The sequence below is a fragment of the Halichoerus grypus genome, chromosome 10, assembly GCF_964656455.1.
Source record: "Halichoerus grypus chromosome 10, mHalGry1.hap1.1, whole genome shotgun sequence".
Taxonomy (NCBI): Eukaryota; Metazoa; Chordata; class Mammalia; order Carnivora; family Phocidae; genus Halichoerus; species Halichoerus grypus.
In genome coordinates, this window is record NC_135721.1 from 109,736,667 (window position 1) to 109,757,816 (window position 21,150).

At 42.0% G+C, this 21,150-nt stretch overlaps 1 protein-coding gene across 5 annotated transcripts in view; it reads right to left on the reverse strand.

Annotated features, from left to right (window-relative positions):
- ATRN (attractin) overlaps nucleotides 1-21,150 on the reverse strand; it is a 156,688-nt gene that overhangs the window by 69,937 nt on the left and 65,601 nt on the right. For all 5 annotated transcript variants that reach the window (XM_078057008.1, XM_036093386.2, XM_036093391.2 and 2 more), the window contains exons 8-17: nucleotides 20,183-20,426; nucleotides 19,050-19,233; nucleotides 17,868-18,022; nucleotides 14,718-14,802; nucleotides 7,023-7,243; nucleotides 4,711-4,832; nucleotides 3,724-3,862; nucleotides 1,926-2,116; nucleotides 1,428-1,647; nucleotides 17-202 (exon numbers count right to left, since the gene is read on the reverse strand). In XM_078057008.1, coding sequence (XP_077913134.1) covers nucleotides 17-202; nucleotides 1,428-1,647; nucleotides 1,926-2,116; nucleotides 3,724-3,862; nucleotides 4,711-4,832; nucleotides 7,023-7,243; nucleotides 14,718-14,802; nucleotides 17,868-18,022; nucleotides 19,050-19,233; nucleotides 20,183-20,426 — 1,747 coding nt within the window. The remainder of the gene's footprint in view (nucleotides 1-16; nucleotides 203-1,427; nucleotides 1,648-1,925; nucleotides 2,117-3,723; nucleotides 3,863-4,710; nucleotides 4,833-7,022; nucleotides 7,244-14,717; nucleotides 14,803-17,867; nucleotides 18,023-19,049; nucleotides 19,234-20,182; nucleotides 20,427-21,150) is intronic.

Below are 21,150 nucleotides of genomic sequence, written 5' to 3' on the forward strand. Positions count from 1 at the left end.
GCTCCCTTTCACTTACGGGGGCAGCTGCTCATGGTGTACCACTCCATACACTGGCCAAAAGGGAAGGAGGCCACGTAGGCATTGGAGTCCACGCACTGCTTCATGTTGCTGCACCACATGCACTCAGAGCTGCCGCTGGTACACTCTCCACACGCCGTCCGCAGGGCACACGGCGTCCGGCACTGCTTCGCGCTGTGGTTTGCTGGGAAGCAAATCCAGGACACTTAGAGCTCCCGCCACATTGGCCAACATCAAAGGCTTTTCGGGATGGCTTGTGACCCACTAGCATGTCATGAAATCACACCAGTGGGCTACATTAAATGTAGGAGAAAACCGAAAACACAGAGTCGCCCTGTACTGGGCTAGTCAGGTATATTCACACGCTGAGGGGAAAAAACTCCTTCTTTTCGAAGAGCGTTAAGGACAGACATGAGGGAACAAGGGAATCTTTCCATAAGCGTGGCAGTTCTAAAGCTCCTTGCAGTATATGGGACTCAGGATGACCTTCAGAGGTTTTACGACCCACCCGAACATGAAAACTCGTATCTGTATATTTGCGGGAAGAGGGACCACAGAATTCATTACATGCACCAAAGCATTCAGGACCCAAAAGGGTTTCCCCTACAGGAAGCTCAGAAACCATATTTTAAGAGGACTCTTACAGGGCTATGAATTCTTCTCTACACCTCTGTACTCCTCAGATGACTTAGAGTACCTTCCTAAAATGAGACACGATGTCAATGGCGTCCCAAAAAGTGCGCACAAAATTCCACCTACTGCACGTGAGTCCCTCTGCAGGGTAAGATGCTCGTCTCGGCTCGTCTGCGCGCTGCAGATGCTGCCCCTGAGCCTGCCCACGGGAGGCCTGAATGCAGCCCACGGGGGAGCTGTGAACCCGAGAAGCTCCCCAGTGTGTGCTCCTCAGTACTCTCCCACAGCGCTAACACAGTTCCGGTCAGCTTCTGCTTTCTGTTGTGTAACTGCTCTCCCCATTTTTCTCCCCACTGATGCTTTCTGTCTACTGTCCCTGCAGTGACCTGCTTGCTTTTCTGATATTTTCTTTGCATTTTTTGTCCTTTTCGTCCACAGCGTTTCTCTGCCAACCTTAAGACATTTGCCTTTCAGAGCAATTCTCAGTACTTTTTACGGTCAGCACACCAATCAATCTCATTGCTAATTACAATGTTAGGTTCTTTGAGTAGTGTTAGTTATTTTTGTTTATGCTTCCGGCTCATACTATTCAGAGCCGGAGATTATTTCCTTCCACTTTTAAGTGCTGGGTTATACTCCGCTTCGTATGCTTGAAATCAATACTCCCCATCTGTTTTTCCTGATCATCTCACACCTCCCAGTATTTCACTACGCCTCCTACAGACGTCTCTCTTTCAGTGAACTTCCAAGGATACATCATTCACCCAGATACCTACCAGGCCTTTCACAGACGCTGCCATTGAGTGGGCTGATGCAGGTTGCAGCCTTCAAGCCCCGAGTACTGGGTTCTGACAAGATTCCACAGAATCCAGCATCACTGGGCTCAGACGGCATCCACTGGAGCAAAGTATTTGTGAATGGGGACATATCTTCCCAGCACCAGTAGGACACATTGATCTTCCGAAGGCCAACCCATGGGGTTAAGGTGAGCTTGGACTATAGGCAAAAGAGATACAGCTTTGAATATAAGACATGTCTTGAGCAAAAGAGCCTTCTAGATAAAAACCACTAAGTTACATATGCCCCGCAGATGAAGGAAAACCTCCCCATCCCAATTGAGCCACGGCAGATTGGGACAGACCATCATGTCACCCCCCTCTACTACACTCATGCACTAGAACTCTGCCTGCCGGGCACACCACGGGGAAGCTGTATGGGTGCGCCCAGGACAAGGGTGGGTACTAGAAGCTGAAGTTCTGAGGACGTGAACTCACCATGCTCTGTGATGACTGCATTATTCGCAGCTGCTTAAGGACAAATTCTACCTTCTTCTGGGTTGTAAGAGAAGCCAAAAAGGCATTGTGGTTCCTACAGGACAATTTAGCATTGTCATAATTCTCCTTGGCAGTAGTAATTTTCAAACAGGAGTTTCCGACCAAATGCCAGCCAATGCCACAGATATTTTCTTTTGTAAAGTGGAGAGGGAAAAAAAAAAGTTTTAGAAATCACACAAAACTACTACACTACCAGTTCGAATGATCGGAAACCTAAAAGGTTTCTGCGATTTGAATTCCGCGGTACTTTACTAGGATGTGGTGAGGGCATCCGACACATTACTAAGGACCGATGCAGAATACAAGAATGTTAGACTTCACCAGTCCTACTTCCGGGATCTCAAGAGGCATATTCTACGGTCAACTCTCTATGTCTTAGAAGAAAAAAATCTTAGGTGCCAGTGCTAGATTTCTAAACCCCCTTTTGAAGAACAATTAGAAACAAGACTAAAATCCTAAGTAAAGAACAGAAAAATGAGTATGCGGATTGGAAGGGTGGGGAAGAAAACTGGAGGATGGAAATGAGTCGTTGAGTGAACAAGACGATGGTCTTCAAAAGCTTCATTGTTTCACATCAAGTGGAAGGTAAAATCAAGGGTACAAAACATCCTGAAAGTGAGGTGGAAATATCCCTCTCAGAAAAAAACAAACAACCCTAAGTGATACAGGTGCAGCACACAAGGTAAGACTGGAATCTGCTCCTGAGATCGCCCTGAACCCACCCAGTTCAGCTCCATGCCCCAAACTGCACAGAAGCTCTGTGCGCTTCCTGGGACACAGGGAACAAGCAAGGCAACTTTGCCAGAACCAAGTACCCTGGAGATACCACCAGCGAAGCCCGGGACCAGTCAGTGAGGCAAGTGGAAGGTGCCACAGGAAAGGGATCATGTAAGAGCAAATAAAGCATCTGCTCTTCCAAGTGTGGCATCAGTGTCCCTCCTCATTAAAATGTAGATTCTAGCCCCACTCCCCCGATGTGTACCAGAATCTGACTTCTGACAAGACCCTCAGGTACTCCGCAGTACATTGAAGTCTGTTGCAATGAGGTAAAGAAAAGCAGCTCATACTCATGCAAGCTGAATCAAGTACTCCCAAAGGGCACTGAAAAGGGGCCTGGCAGACCCTGCTGCCCTGTGCATGCTTCAGGTGCTGCACAGAACCATCGATGTCCCCCTTCTCGGAAATCCCAGTTGAGCAAATATATCACAGAACTTCTGTTGTGGCTGGCTAGCCTGAGGCCCTCAACTCTTCATCCTGAACCTCAGATGCCATAAATTGAGGTATTCAGGACTGGAGATCACCTCAGGAGGGTGCTGCTGATAAAAGCATCTCTCCTCCTTCTTGTCAGAAGGTGTTGACAGCCTAATCCCAGTGGTCAGTATTCTTCACAAAGTGCCCTGCAGACTGGCTGCCAAGACTGCTGCTTTCTATAGCCAGGTGACCATAGCAGAGGCGAGCGGGGACAGGGCAGCAGGCTCGATGATATGGAGCCAAGCTGTCATTCTATTCTCCAGAGCAGCAGATGATGCTTCACTTTATTTCAAAGGACAGAAGGAGCAAATGCTTAAGAACTGTATTTTCATTTTAAAAAATAACCACAATAGTGGTATGGGGGAATGAATGGATAAAATGAGTTTGTTCCCTCTGCTGGGTTCAATCTAGGCTGCACAGTATTGGGGTGGGGGTGTGTGTGAAGTCTCTGGACCCACACATATCCAGATGCCCCTACAAGGCCTACCGGGCAGGGCGATGCACTCCTGATTGCGGGGCTCCCACTGGCAGTTCTGGTCCAGGGCACAGCTCCTGCAGCTGGTCTTCTTGTTACAGTAGTACATGGGGTTATCCTTGGGACAATTCTCGTATCTGGAAATGGAGATCTAGAACACAGTGGACAAAAGCTTTTCTCTTAATCCACGGACAGAACTCACGGGGAGGACAAACAGGATACTAAAATCAACAAAATCTAATTGAGGAAGCAAACTGCAAATAAAGAAATAAGTAAGATGCAGATAAAGCAGCCCTGCAGGGGAAACAGTGTGCTGAAATCTTCTGCACAGGGCATGCCCTGACATGGCAAGGAGGCAATGCGCTCTTTTAAACACCATGCTTTAACCTGCTCGTCTGTGAAATGGGGGTGTTCAACCTGCTGCTTTTCAAATGCCTCCCAGTCTAAAACTTTCATATTTTATGAACTGCTTTACAGAATAAGCTGTCAAAAACTACAGAGGCTGAGTCATTGTATCTTTTTTTGCCCTATATCCTAAATAAAAAAATCATAAATGATGAGCATAAATTATACTGAGCCACAATATAACATAAGACAAGGAGATTTTGCAAAGTCGCCTGACTCACCTTCAGTCTCAAGTCCTAACTTGCTCCCAAGAGCTTGCACAGGTAGAGTGAGCTCACCGTGACAAGGCTCACACCAAGCATCTAGGACCTAGCAACAGCCATGCCTAAGGATGGGGAGTACACAGAGTAACAGTCCTACCTTCTTCTAAGATACTACACACCAATCCTTGTGGCTAGCAGGACCTTCGAAATTAGGATGTGTATAGCATCCCTTCCTAAAAGAAAGCCTGAGCAATAATAAACTCTAAAGCTATACCGGAGGTTTTAAAAATCCCTCTGGGCCAGTATTTGTATCATACACACCATAATCTCACACCTAACCCCCCCCTGGGGTTTTTTCATCCTCTGAAACCCTTGAGAAGCGGCCCCTGACCTGGCCTTCCGTGCAGCTGTGGTTCACGGGGACACAATGGTCACTACACCAGTGACAGTCATTGGTGTTGGCTGTGCAGCTGTAACAATCCGTGTGCTGGTCACATCTGTCGTGGTCAAGAGCTATGAAAAGAAGAAAAACTCATCAACTGTGACAGCTTCTCCTTAGAATAAGTCACAGGCCATTTACAGCTGCTGTTGAGCACAATCTGAGACAAAGGTTTTTTTTTAAAAAAGTAACAAGGGTTGGCAAGTAAAATAGGAAGAAAAACTGGCAGGAAGATATATCAGTGTGTTCAGGTTAAAAGAGTACTTAGAAATAAGTAAACAATATGAGGAAACACTATTCTGTAAAGCTCCCTGCCCCCAACAAAAGTACAGAGAGAGGGAAAAACAAAGATAGGTTACTTTAACTCAAGGACAATGAGATATAATGGAAGTAGGTCTGGTTCTTTGAATACTTTTCTTCCCAAGAAAAAAAGCAACCAGCAACAGAATCAACACCAAGAGCTGCCCAAGAGCCAAAGTAATGTAGAAGACCAAGCCGTCCCCCCCCAGCTACAAATGCAAGGCTAACCTGGGCACAGGAAGCGGGCAGCACCACAGAACCCCAAAGGAGACACTAGGCTGAGCTACAATCTACACATGTATGTAAGTCTAAGAGTGCAAGTTTCAGAATTCTGGGCTACTACAGACCTGCTGCATCTCCTACTGACCCTAGACAGGTCAAGGTCAGCAACAAAAAAGAGGCTGCACAACCATGTTGCTTGATCTACCGATCCACTTATGGACATGGCACATGGGGGAACCCATGGACAAGATAAGGTAGCCCCCCCTCCCCCCGCAAAGCATGCTCCTTAGGCTACTCTACCTGCCCTGGTCATCAACCCCAGGACTGGGTCCACACAGAAAGCAGAGTGACCAGGGATGCGACATTTGAGATGAGTTCACAGCAAAGAGGTTTATATTGAACCACCTATAGTAATTAAATATTACTTCCTATACTCTTGCACATTTAATTTGAACTTTTAAAATTTGGTTAAAAAAAACCAATTTCACAGATTTTATTCCTTTGAAGAGACAGTGTAGACACTGTCTAACCCTACCAGGTTCTGGTCCTCTCAGTTTTCCAGCACTCACTGGAAAGTTGTCTGGGTGTCCTTTTGGGGATTTATGCTCACCTTAATTTGGAGCATTCCAGGAGAGTGAAAGCTGACTCTATCCACCATAACCCTCAAGGTAACTTGCTACACCAACTCCAACAGTTAAGAAATTCAGTCAACATTCTTTAAAATAACTGAAGTGAACAAATATTTCGCAGAGACTTTTTTTTTTTTTTGAAGGATTTCTCAGCTATTACATCACTGTATTACACTGTGCTCTATCTCAGAGCAAAAACATAAGCAGCTAAGTAGGCAAGATGAAGAAAGCTTAGAAAACATAAGGGGTGGTTCTAGAAGCCAGGACCACTGGTCAACCTCAGCAACTCTCTGTCTTGTTATCACTGCTGTGCCCAACCAGAGAAGCTAGAAAGGAATGCTTTGCAAAGAGAGCAACACTACCTCCATCCTCTACTCCAACATAGTTTTTCTGGGCTGGCCCTCTTAATCTCATCCTTAACATTAGAACTGCATAATCCAATAAGGTAGCCACCACTAGCCTCATGTAGTTCTTAATTTTAGTTTAAAATTCAGTTCTTCGGTCACACCAGTCTCATTTCAAGTGTCTCTGGCTGGTAGCTCCCATACTGGGACAACGCATAATAGTACATTTCCATCATCACAAAAAGGTCCTGTTGTATTGCATTGCCTGGGACCAACTGCCAGGCTCAGGAGTTGGTATACAAAATCTGTGCAATGCCAAGGGGGTTTTGTCTCCATCACTCACAGACAGCTTCTAGGAGCCACATGGTATTCCCATCCACTGTAAAGAGGTTTTTTTTTTTTTTAAGATTTATTTATTTATTTAACAGAGATAGAGAGCACAAGTAGGCAGAGCGGCAGACAGAGGTAGAGGGAGAAGCAGGCTCTCCGCCAAGCAGGGAGCCCGATGCGGGGCTCGATCCCAGGACTCTGGGATCCAGACCTGAGCCGAAGGCAGCCGCTTAACCGACTGAGCCACCCAGGCGCCCCAACTGTAAAGAGGTTTACAAAACTATCTTCAAACACCCAAAAGGCCTTTGCACCAGTTATTACCAAACAATTTGGGATAATAAAATGAACATAAAAAATGCACATATGCTAAATACCTTCATAATTCAGACAAAATGAGATTTCGAATTAATTAAATTTTAAGAAAAGGAAAAAAACATACTTCTTTTGGAAAAACATTCTGATTTTAACTTTTCTTCTTGTGCTTCAGATGCCAACTCCCAGGAGATACACTGAGATGACCCTGTATCCCACACACACCGGATGCCAGGTCCTGCCGCCAGGCAAGCAGCTTCGCTCCGGTGTGCTCCACACCTTTCTGAGGTGAATACGAGGATGTCACTGAGAAGGAGACTGTTGAAGCCACCAAATACATACATGGTGCTAAAAGGGGGAAAAAAAAGGAGAGGAGTAGTTTACTGAAAGTTTCTATATACAGATGCATGACAGGCTTTTTACAATCTTCAGACAAAATGTCCCCAAATGTCCATCAATTCAGGATGTGATGTGAGTAAACTATGGTACATCCACACAATGAACTAGCAGTCGGTAGATGTAAAAAGGATTGAGGACGATTTCTACATACTGCTATGGGGTGATCCTCAGGATATACTGCTATGTGAAAAAAAAGGAAATGCAGAGAAAAGTATATATTGTATGCAACCATTTATCTAGTGAAGGAAGAAGGAAAACACACACACACACACACACACTCTTTTTTCATTTTAAAAACAAGAACAATGGGGCGCCTGGGTGGTGCAGTCAGTTAAGCGTCCAACTCTTGGTTTTGGCCCAAGTCATGATCTCCGGGTTGTGAAATCAAGCCCCGCGTCGGGCTCTGCATTCAGCATGGAGTCTGCTTGGGACTCTCTCTCCCTCTCCCTCTGGCCCTCCTCCCCCCTCAAATAAATAAATCTTAAAAAAAAAATTTAAATAAAAACAAGAAAACAAAACAAAGCTTCTCTTTAACTTACCTTCTTTTTAAAAAAAGATTTTTATTTATTTATTTGCAAGACAGAGAGAGAGAGAGAGAGAGAGCGAGAGAACGGGTGGGGGAGAGGGGCAGAGGGAGAGGGAGAGGGAGAAGCAGGCTCCCCGCCGAGCAAGGAGTCGGATGCGGGGCTCAATCCTGGGACCCAGGGATCATGACCTGAGCCGAAGGCAGATGCTTAACCGACTGAGCCACCCAGGCACCCCTCTTTAACATATCTTCTTAAAAGGGCTAGAAACTTTGACCAACCTAGTAGCAATAGATATGACTAGTACTTAGGCTGTGATATCTAAAAACCATTCTTTCCCTTACCCCTCAAAAAAAAGACTAGGACTCTTTAGAGGTAATCCCTAGGAAGTCAGGTTTAAAAATAAAAACAAGAAAAAAACAACTAGGCAGAAAAAATCAGCAGTGGTACACTGGGGAGACAGACTCTAGAATTAGTCTAGGCAAGACACTAAACAAACAGTAACAACAACCCCCAGTGGTGATGGTGGGGGAATCAGAATCCACATCTGATTATTACCTAAAAAGCTTGGTTTTCAACAAAATGTTACAAGAAATACAGGGGAGCCTGGGTGGCTCAGTCGGTTAAGCATCTGCCTTCGGCTCAGGTCATGATCCCAGGGTCCTGGGATTGAGCCATGCATTGAGCTCCCTGCTCAGCGGGGAGTCTGCTTCTCCCTCCACACCACCCCCTTGCTCGTGCTCTCTCTCTCAAATAAATAAATAAATAAATAAATAAATAAATAAATCTTAAAAAAACAAAAACAAAACCAAAAAACCAAAAAAGTGTGAACCAAACAGAGGAAGCAGAACAGTCTTTGAGGGGACCCACATGTTGGACTCAAAAGACAAAGGCTTCAAATCAGCTATTACAAATATATTCCAAGAAAACTATGTCTGAAGAATTAAGTCAAAATAGGATATCAATGACTCAATAAGTAAAGACTATCAATAAGGAAACATAAATGATAAGGAATAATTAAAAGGAAATTCTGGAGTTGTAAAGTACAATAAGTGAAATGAAAAATTCACTAGAGGGACTCAGGAGACTTGAACTGGCAGAGGAAAGAAACAGTGAACTTAAAGACACATCAATAGTGATTGTATAATCTGAAGAAAAGAAATGAAAAAATATCAAAGAAAATGAAAAGAGCTTCAGAGACTTGCAGGACACTGTCAAGTATCCAACATAAGCATAATGGGAGTCCCAGAGGAAAGAAGTGAGAGAGAGCAGAAAACATACTTAAAGAATTAATATTTGAAAACTCCCCAAATTTGATGAAAAGGATTAATCTATACATCCATCCACAGAGCTCAACAAACTCCAAGTAGAACAATCACAAAAAGATCCACGTTCACACACATTATAATCAAAAACTGCTGAAGCCCAAAACAAAGAGAAATTCTTAAAAGCAACAAAAGTAGGATAACTCTTCACATACAAGAGAATCACATTAATATTAATGGCTAAGACACAATGGAAGCCAGAAGGCAGAGGAATAAGATACTGAAAGTGATGGAAAGAAAAAAAAATTTGTCAAATAAGAATTCTCTATCCAATAAAATTATCCTTCAAAAATGAAACTGAAATAAAGACCTCCCCAGATAAACAAAGACTAAGAAAATTCTTTGCTGTCAGGTCTGCCTTATGAAAAATAGTAAAGTAACAATAATAGTTGAAGACTTTAATATCTCATTCCTAATAAGAGAACAACTAGGCATAAAATCAACAAGGATACACAAAACTTGAACGACATTATCAACCAATTTGACCTACTGGCATCTGTGGAACACTCCACCTAAACAGAGCAGCACACATATTCTTTTCAAGGGCACATGGAACATTCTCCCGGGGAGACCATATATGCTAGGCCATAAAAAAAAACAACAACTCAGTAAGTGTTGTTTTTGTTTTTTTAGGAAAGGAAATATTCAAAGTATGTTCTCTGATCACCAAAATGGAATTAAATCATAAATCAACAGGTAGCAAATCTGTGAACTCCACAAATACTTGAAAAATAAACAACATATTCTGAATAACCTATGGGTTAAAGAAGAAATCACAAGGAAAATTAGAAAATACTTTTAACTAAATGAAAACAAAAATATGCCATTTCAAAATTTATGGGTTGGGATTAAAGTAGTACTTAGAGACAAACTTACAGCTTTAAACACATATATTAGAAAAAAAAGAATCTAAAATCAATAACCTAAGCTTCCACCTTTATTTATTTTTTTTTGAAGATTTTTATTTATTTATTTATTTATTTATTTATTTATTTATTTATTTGACAGAGAGAGACACAGCGAGAGAGGGAACACAGCAGGGGGAGTGGGAGAGGGAAAAGCAGGCTTCCCGCGGAGCAGGGAGCCCGATGCAGGGCTCCATCCCAGAACCCTGGGATCATGACCTGAGCCGAAGGCAGATACTTAACGACTGAGCCACCCTGGCGCCCATGCTTCCACCTTTAGAAAGGAAAAGCAAACTAAACCCAAAGCAATCAGAAGGGAGAAAATAATATCAAGAAGAAACAATAAAATATATACAGAAAAATAATAGAGAAAAATGAAATCAGAAATTTGTTCTTTGACAAGATCAGTAAAATTGACAACCCTTTAGCTAGACTGACCAAGAACAAAGACAGAAGATAAATTAACAAAATGAGGCATGAAGAAGGGACATCATTATTGACCTTACAGAAATTAAAAAGCATATGAAGAAACAGGAACTTTTATACCAACAAATTAGACAACTTAAATGAAACAAATTCCTAGCAAGACTGATTATCGGAACTATCTAGTTCCTCAAAAAATTTAAAAACAGAACTACAGTATGATCTAGAAATTCCACTTCTGGGTATATAACCAAGAGAACCGAAAGCTAGGACTCAAATAGATATTTGTACATCCATGTTTATAGCAGCATTATTTGCAATAGGCAAAAGGTAGAAGCAAACCAAGTATCTACTGACAGAAGAATAGATAAACAAAATGTGGTATACGTATATGAGAGTATTATTCGGCCTTAAAGGAAAGAAATTCTGACACCTGCTACAACATGGATGAATGAACCTTGAGGATATTATGCTAAGTGAAATAAGCCAGCCACAAGAGGACAAATACTGTATGATTCCAGCTAAAGGTACCTGAAGTAGTCAACCTCATAGAGACAGGAAGTAGTGTGCTGGTTGCCGAAGGATGGGGGCAGGGCAGAATGGGAAGTTAATGTTTAATGGGTAGAAAGTTTCAGTTTTGTGTGATGAAAAAAATTGAGGAGATGAATGGCAGTGATGATTGCACACAATGTGTGCTATTAAACCCACACGTCAAAATGATTAAGATGGTAAACCTTACATTATGAAAATTTTATCACAATCAAAAAAAAATCTAAAAAAACTGCTTGGCAAGAAATAGAAAATCTGAACAGATAAACCTATCACAAGTAAAGACTGAATTCACAATTTTAAAATCTTTCCACAAAGAAAAGTCTAGGCCCAGATGAATTCTACCAAACATCAAACATGTCAAGTGTAATACCAATCCTTTACAAGTCTTTCCAGGAACTAGAGGGGGAAAGAATACTTCCTAATTTATTCTGTCCAATATTAATCAGACAAATATATCATAAAAAAACCCCACAAAACTACGGAGCAATATCCCTCATGAATATAGACAGGACATTTTTGAACAAGGACATTTTGTGGGTAATGGATACGTTATCTCAATCATGGTGATCATTTCACAAGTGTATACTCACGTCAAGTTATCAAAGTATACGCTGTAAGTATATTCAATCTGTTGTGTGTATCAACTCTACTTCAGTAAAGCTGTTAACAGGCCCTATATGCAGAATCACACATATTCAAAACAAAAGCAATTGCGTAGTAGCTCCAGGGAAAGTTCTTAAAATGCTACTGTGGGAGGCCAATGCCAGCAAATGATGCAGTTGGTCTCACAGGGTACACTGGGCCATATCCACCACATACGCGTGTGTCTGTGCCTCTCGTGTGACATTTGCTGGGACATCCTCAATCCTGCCAACCACCGTGCCAGATTAGAACCTGAAGAAAGAGTTAGGCTGGAGGCTACATAGACCAGAGACACAACGCTATCCTTAAACATAATAACCTCTGGCAAAAATCTGAAGAACAGAAACAAGATCATTTGGCAGAAGAGACAGAGAAGTGGATTCCAGATAATATAAAGGAGAACCTGCTAATGACAGGTGTCTACAGAAAAGGAAGCAGCTTCCTTCTTAGGTGGGTTTTCCAACCCTGGACATGTTTAAAGGGGGTGACTGCAGTTAAGTGGAAGTTTTGAGCAGATGACTTCAGATCTCTTCCAACTCTGAGATCCTATGATCTGCCAGGAAGTTTAGAACTAACCCACAGTGAGGCATCGAGAAATTCACTCTCACTTGCCTCAATTTCCTTCAAATTAACACAAGACTAACTTACTAGACGCATAAAGACTTTTGTGGCTAAGTATGTGTTATATACTATATCTAAAAATGGACACATTTCAGGGACCAAAAATGGTCACTGAATTTCTAATCTCACTATTGGTTTAGTATCACATTTTTTTAGCAGTCTGGATTCAACTCGTCAATCTGCTGCTTAAACCAAATAAGCTCCACCACCACCCCCCCAGGACAGCTGGTGTTTTCAGCAATTCTGAATCCATCTGGTCACACGTGGGCTATGTGAGGTACGAAGAACCCTTCAAAAAGGCCTGGAGCAGGCAAGTGAAAGGAATAGCTGCTTCTTCGCAGCCCCAGTGCCTCACGGCCAGCTCCTCACCCCACCTCCCTCACAAAAACCACAAGGAGAGCAACGAAATTGAGGTATGGCCGACCCAAAGCTGCTGACGGTCTAAGAAAACCACCACTTGGAATAAGAAGAAATGATACCAAAGTTTCTCTCCCAGTAAATTCTTTCACAAAATGAAACTAGCCATGGCCTCTCTTGTCATCGGCTGCCCCCTCCAACCCTGCCCCGTACACACGGATGATTCACAGATAGGCCCAAATACACCACTGGAATTACACAGAAATGAAAACATTATTATAAGTCAGGCTAAGAGCTGCTACAATTTAGAGAATATCTATGATGTGCTAAATACTGTGCTAGGAGAACCATGGGCACAAAGATGAATAAAGCAGAGGCCAGGCGCCCAAGGTAATGACAAAACAGCCCCACTGCTTTTCAGATGAAAGCATCAAGAGGGACTCACTAGAAAACGTCAGGGTATTCCTCACTGAGGAAGGATCAGCCTACAATTAAAACGACACTTCAAATAAGTAAGGGTGTCAGTCTGTACTCTCCCATGTTCTCACAGGAAAACCACGTTCATCACTAAATTGCAGCTGAGTGATTACTTTAAAAAGTTGTCACCTTTTCCCAATATCTAACTATCTGAATTTTGTCAATTCTTCCTTCATGACATCGGCAAGACATGCTGCTGGCTCATCTTTTCTAATCCCAGGTCTTCATCTCATCTTGCATCATAACAACAGAAATTTTGAAAGCCAAGGAATGCTAACATAATGTAGGTGTTGTCGCACTTAAGTAGTTTCCGGATCGGTAAGGCTCAGAATTTTAGGAGGAGAAACAGACAATGCTCATAACAGCTGAAACAAAATGGGAAAAATTAAGAACATGATTAGGCTGTTTAACAAATCACCAATCTTTATTTTTTTTTTTAAGATTTTATTTTATTTTTTTTAAATTTTTTTTTTTTTTTTTAAAGATTTTATTTATTTATTTGACAGAGAGAGACAGCGAGAGCAGGAACACAAGCAGAGGGAGTGGGAGAGGGAGAAGCAGGCTTCCTGCCGAGCAGGGAGCCTGATGTGGGACTCGATCCCAGGGCCCTGGGATCATGACCTGAGCCGAAGGCAGACGCTTAACGACTGAGCCACCCAGGCGCCCCTTAAGATTTTATTTTTAAGTAACCTCTACACCCAATGTGGGGCTCAAGATCACAACCTTGGGGTCAAGAACTGGATGCTCCACTGACTGAGGCAGCCAGGTTCCCCAACAAATCACAAATCTTTAAAGCACACTGTGAGGAATGGGCAGAGTGTCCATTCTGGATCCCCCTTCTCCAGGGGCAGATTTATTTAGCTCAGGCCAGGCATTTTTGAGTGATGCAATGAAATGCAGTACAGACTTCAGAATATCCAAAGACTGCAGATTTATCTGTTTGAAGCTTCACAATCTCCCCACCTCTGTTCCTCTATCCTATCTCCCATCCGAAGTGTCCTCTCTCCTTTTTTTTAATCCCTCCTTACCACTCAGATGCAGTGATAAGAAACCTGACAACCCAAGTACTGCAAACAACAGTGACCAGCGGGGGACATAAGACAGTAACTGCACAGAACTGTTGTCCCATGCATTCAGACAGCACCAAACATAGCATACTCCCGCGTGCTAACAAACTTGGCATCAGAAGTAATTCAAATCCACATCAGACATTTTTTTAAAATTTTTTTAAAAAAGATTTTATTTATTTGACAGAGAGAGAGAGATAGTGAGAGCAGGAACACAAGCAGGGGGAGTGGGAGAGGAAGAAGCAGGCTTCCCACCAAGCAGGGAGCCCAACATGGGACTCGATCCCAGGACCCTGGGATCATGACCTGAGCCGAGAGCAGACGCTTAACGACTGAGCCACCCAGGTGCCCCACATCAGACATTTTAAATAGAAATCAGGAAATTCAGACCTACATAATTCTGTGACAAACTAATAGGCTGAAGGGATCCCGCCAATAATACGTTAAGTCCAATTCCACTTCTTCATGTTCAACTTTGCTTACATTTTAAACACAAGAGAAAAGGGACAAGCGCTTCTTCAGTTAAGTACCTGTTGTGTAAGACTGCTGAATGGCCAAATCTGTTGACATCATGGTGGAGATCAGGTCTGGGAAGCACTGACCAGCGGTCACAAGCTAGGAGCAAGAAAAATACATTTCAGACGGAACCGCTCTTCCTAATCAGTGGGAAATGGCATCTTCTTTGGGGAGAAGACTGTGACAAGCACAACCTCGTAAAATGTATCTCTTGGTTTTTCTTAATCACACCATTATTTCTGAGGTAAAATACGGCAAGAGCAGAACAGCAGGGCATGGAAGAAGGGTAGGACGATACGGCAATTCTAATTCATGAATGCATCCAACATCCATGACACTCACATCACTCATTCTGTTGCCCATCAATTTTACCCACTAGCACGCTTCTTAACAGGTAAATTTTATATTTTTCAAAACTTATGTAAGTAAAATATGTGCATTCTGTAATTATTTTCCACTCCATGTTGATTTGCCCAAACTCAGCAGCTAAAACAGGAAAATACAGGTGAAAAATGAAAAATAAAAATAAAAAAAAAATTCAAACTTCAAGTCCTTTCCTAGAACCCCTAGGATCTACTGATTTTCCTTTGTTCTGACCCATGCTAGCAATTCTCTTCTGGACCTTAATCTAATTGACACCCCAAAACCCTGCCAACCTCACTCATACTCGCTCTCTGAAACACTCAGACATTCACGCTCACTAAGCAAACACTCTTCTATTCGATCCAGACCTTTATTCAACCTTAACAACAACAGCTTTCACTTCCTCCTCCCCAACCTAGATTCCTTGGTCTTCACATGGAGAAGAGGCCATCAACTCTCATAGCTTCCTGCCCACCCACCTTGCTTCTCTCCCTAAAACCACAAGGTGGCAGGAGCTCCTTCCTCTTGTCCCACCTGGCTTTTACATGTGCTCAAGGAGGCACTCAACTATGCCTTCTCTTCCCTTCACAGAGAAGAGGGTTTTTTTTCTTTTCTTTTTTTTTTTTTTACTAAAACAGTCAACCTTCATGGTGTACATCTCACCTTACATGACTGCAATCTGGATTACTCCTTCCTGTCTAGAGGCTAACAAACGACATCACTGTTGCTAAATCCAAAAGGCTCTCCAGGCCTTGTTTTCCTTAAGTCCCCTGCAGCCACTGGTAACTGCTCTCTCACAGGTCACCGATCTTGCCTCATGTTCCTCTTGCTTCTCCAACATGCTTGCACAGTCTCCACTCTCCCGCAGACTTTTTACCCATCCGTTCTCTGGCTCTCTGCTCATCCCTGATGATACATGCTCCGTAGAGGCTCGCCCCTGCTTTGGGCTTCCCACTGACTTCCGTATGCCTCGGTCCCATGGTCATCTCCAGCTGAACATGCCCCCAAACCCATTTTACTCCCTTCCTCCCAACCTAGTCCCTCTCCTTCTACTTCCAGCCTTGGTAAAAAGCACCGTCTACCACGGTTTTGACAAAACACCACCAGGTACCTGGCAATAAGAATGTGTCCGCCTCTCTCAAAACACATCCCAACAATCCCCAAGTTCCCAGCAGTTCTCAAACCCACCTCTCTCTTTAACCTCACTGCCACTTCAACAGCCTTGGTTCCAACCCTCCTCGGGATTTTGCAACAGCCTCCAAACTCCTATCTTGCCCCTTCCCAACTACTCACCACAATGCCACAAAGAGATCTTCTTAAGACACAAATACGACTCCATCAGCTCTTCTGTAAGATTCTTCAAAAAGCCCAAATTCCTTAGCATGATGTAACAGGTCTCTCAAGATCTGACTAGTCTGCTAGCTCTTTGCTTCTCTAGTTCTGCCAGAAGCCATTCCTCCCCGATGCGCAGCTGATAACAGCCAAAACTACTCAAGAGGCCCCAAGCACGTGGCAGGGTCTCTTTTTGCCTCTGTGTCTCCATGTACATGGGCTTCCTTCATGTGGGAAGTGCTGCCTAACTTCACCTCGCTGACTTCCTCGGGACCCAGGCCCTACTCAAGAAGGATTCCCCTGATCATAACCCTTTTGCTCTTGAGTTAAGGCATGCCCATAGATGCTCTCATATATTCCTCTCAGAGCAAGTAACACCCTGAATTGCAATTATATTGTCTGCTCAGCTTTCTCCCTCCCCCACTGTGAGGGCAGGCACTGTAATTTACTCATCTTACAATCCCCAAGGTCAGTGGCTGGCACACGTATGTTTGCTAAAAAAGAACATCTGATGATACTTAACACAAGAGAATTTCTAGGATTTGTTTTGCATGAACAAATACTGCCCTCTTCTGGTCAAGTATATTACCACTCCAAAAAATGTTTAAATTCCATATCAAAGTAGACTTCAAAAATGTGTAAAACCAATTTTTTAGGGAATGCGATAAAGCTGTTAGTTAAACCAACTTAACACAATGCTGGTGGTCACAACTACATAAGACTATTTTTCTTAAAGATTTTATTTATTTATTTGACAGAGCGCACAAGCAGGCAGAGCGGCAGACAGAGGGACAGGGAGAAGCAGGCTCCCCGCTGAGCAGGGAGCCCGACGTGGGGCTCCATCCCAGGACCCCAGGTTCATGACCTGAGCCGAAGGCAGACGCTTAACCAACTGAGCCACCCAGGCGCCCCCTACATAAGACTATTACATAAGGCATTTGTTTGTAACACAGAAGAGCAGTTGGTCGCCCTAACTCACCCTCAAAAATTAACATTCAACCAATTAATGGGAGTGATTTCACTTAATAGAACTTAATATAGAAAAATATATTAAAAACTTAAATAAGAAATATAAACAAGAACTCAATATAGAATGCTTTTTTTTTTTAAACAGATGTATAGTATTTGTCACATGAATATAAAAAATACCATTTGGACCTCTTTCAAATGGCCTGACACTTCCAACTAGCGATATTTTCAGTTTCTTTTAAAATGCTGCTTACAGGGGCACCTGGGTGGCACAGTTGGTTAAGCATCCGACTCTTGATTTTGGCAAGGGTCATGATCACAGGGTCATGAGATCGAGCCCTGCACTGCGCTCTGTGCTGGGTGTGGAGCCTCCTTAAGATACTCTCTCTTTCCCCTCCCTCTGCCCCTCCATTCCCGGCTCCTGCTCTCTCTCAAAAGAAGAAAATGTTGCTCATAGACAAAAAAGATTCTTGAAACTAAAATGGCTTTAGGAAACTTACCAATGTCATAAGCCATAAAATCCGAAGAGAAGCATTTGGCACCATGGCTCATGGATGTGTCATTGTGCGTGTTTCCTCCAAACACCAGCATGGTTCCACTCACTATCACAGCTGTGTGTAAGTAACGGAAAAATCGGCTGTCCTTAAGAATGGTCCTTTTGAGTTTATTTAAAGATAATAAATACAAGGTTAGTTTTTTAGAATATTTATCATCTATCTGCTAATGCAAACACAACCATTTTCTTAACTTCAGATCCAAATGTGCAAATACTTCTAGATTTTCCCCTATATATAAATAACTTTCTCAACAATAAATAAATACGTAAAATCTTAAGGCCTGTGAGAATTTTGACAAAACATATTAAAAGTCTTAAAACTGTTCCTACCTCATATGACCCTGTACTTCGTTTCTGGGTAGAAATCACATCAAATACAGACAAAAGCTTATAATACAATGCTTTAATAATAAGACAACAACTAGAAACCAGAACTTCTAACTGCCCCAGCTCAGTACGCCCACATGACAGAGTATTTACCCAGCCACTAAAAATGACAGACAGAATGTAAAAGGGTATCCCAGAGCATGGTCTCAAATATGTAAGGAAATACAAAAAGAAAGAAGAGAAATCATTGCTTTATATAATGACATTATTTCATAACTCAAATTTGTTTTACATTTATTAAAATTATCACACTTTATATATAGTTCAGTTTATAGCAGAGGGAGGAGAGTTCTAATTCAGGTCCTGAGACCACCTCTGTTTGAGGATTTCATGCCAGTAACTAGCCCCAATGATGACACTTTAGTCATCAAGAAAAGGTTAAAAAATGGGTATGTTTTACTTAATTACAGCAATGTGCATACATTACAGCTTTGTAGAACAATTTATTCCTCAGGGTTTTGAAGAGCTAAAATTTTATAGAGGTACTGAGTTTATGAAAATTGAAAAAATAGTCAAAAAATATCAAGCATTTTCTAATCAATCTACTACAAAATTACAGAATAAGGCTACAAAATGAATACTAGCTACATTATTACCTTCTGCTTCTTTCCCAATTTCTCTACCAACAATGCTGAAGAGAATTACCTGTTAGGCCTGAAAACAAAAATATGGCCCAATATTTTCCCGACAATTGCTAGAATTCACACCTTAGAGTAAAAGCTCAAGAAAAAGCACCCACCACATCTGGGTGTCCACATCGTATCTGTAGAGATCATCTGCGAGCCGGTATTTATTGGCGCTGAAAGCCTTGTAGCCCCCATGAACATACAGGGCGTTGGTCCTGTGGTCATAGACACTGCTATGACCATAGCCCCCTTGGACAAGGGCACCGTTAGTTTGTAATATACTCCATGTGTTCTTAGCTGGAAGAGGAAAACAGTTAAAAGCAAATACTGCAGGCTCCTCCTAATACTTAAAATGACCAATTGGTTTAAAATAAGAGATTTCAGGAGGCTTGATACGTATAAATTTCTTTTATCTTTTTATTTTTAAAAGAAGGCCATCTAAAACTTGTAACAAAGCCAGGTGGCCAAACATCAATCTGTTAAAACGTTCTGACGTTCTACTATACCATGTAGGAAAATAATTACATTAAATTTAAAAGACTCAGATTTCCCTCAATTGAACACTTAATACCCCGAGACCTTCAGTGACCAATACACAGATGTACTTTATGGACCTACTTTCTCAAACTATCAATTAGAGGTGGTGCTCCCACACCACCACAACAGATATAATAAAATTTAACCAACGGAAATATCACACATTAAGGGGAAATCACAGTCCATTAAACCAATCTCTAAAGGGTCGTCTAAACTTTTTTCTTCAGAGTATCTGTTGTTCCAAATCATTTTTATTTATTTTTTTTTTTTTAAAAGATTTTATTTATTTATTTGACCAAGAGAGACACAGCGAGAGAGGGAACACAAGCACGGGAAGCGGGAGAGGGAGAAGCAGGCTTCCCTCGGAGCAGGGAGCCCGATGTTGGGGCTCGATCCCAGGACCCTGGGATCATGACCTGAGCCGAAGGCTTAACGACTGAACCACCCAGCTGCCCCTATTTATTTATTTTCAACACCAAAAGCATTTAGTGTCGTCCTTAGCTCCTCACCAAATTGATGGTAACAAATATATACTACATAGCAGCAGCAATCATCTGAATTTCACTGGTAACACATCAACATTAACCGCATTTCAAGATAAAGTACTGGGGTCAAGGTTAGGTGGAATCTTGTTAAACAGCCATAATAATAAGGGTAAAGGTTTTAAATTTGACATTCAAAAAGGATCCACTAGAAAAAATACACCTACCCAAGTCATATTCCTGTACATTGCTTATATATCCATAGAGAGGGCAATGACCAAAGATGACCAGCATGACCACTCGGCCAGTTTTCAATGTGACAATGTGCGCCGAGTGCCCGACCACTGCATACTGCTCCTTGGCTTTAGGGGTCAACAATACCCATGACTCGTTATGAATATGGAACACTCTCAATTCATTGGTCACATTCCCTGTTGAATCAATTTTTCCTCCATACATGTAAATTTTATCCTAGGGAAAAAAATGCAAACAAAATTCTAAAAAAATCAAAAGCATCAAACTTGAGAAAGAGAAGTTCAAAACCTCGATGTTATTCTTAGCTTAAGAAGTGCTAGTGAAATACACCTTTTAGTGAATTATTAGGAAAAGAATGAAAGGAACAACATAAAATAAAACATCATATTCTGTATCTCCAACACTTTGCCACTGTTCTTGGACTATCTCATATGAGATGTCTCACGGTATAAAATGGCTTGGAAAAATAAAGTTGAAGAGTTCCCTCATCCTCCCGTAAACCACAAAAACAAGGAAATGAAAGTGATTATTCAGTTATATTGCAATGTGGCTATTCTTGGCTAAACTTGCTAATTAACATAAAAGCTGATTTACACAGTATTAATTTTTAACCATTTAGTACTACAATCATAATATCCCAGTACAACTGAATCCATTAAAATCTCGCAGGTCAAACTGGTTTCAACTTTAATTTCCACTTACAACTTAGCCAACTGTATACACCCCCCCCAAAAAAACAGAAAGTTTCTCCCTAACTAAAACCCAAAACTGAAGTCAAAATTAGAGAGACAGAGAGTAGAATGGTGGTTGTCAGGGGCTGGAGGGGAGGAAGGATATGGGGAGTTACTGTTTCATAGGCATAGAGTTATATTTTTACAAAATGAAAAGAGTTACAGAGATGAATGGTAATGACAGTTGCCCATTATGAATGTATTTAATA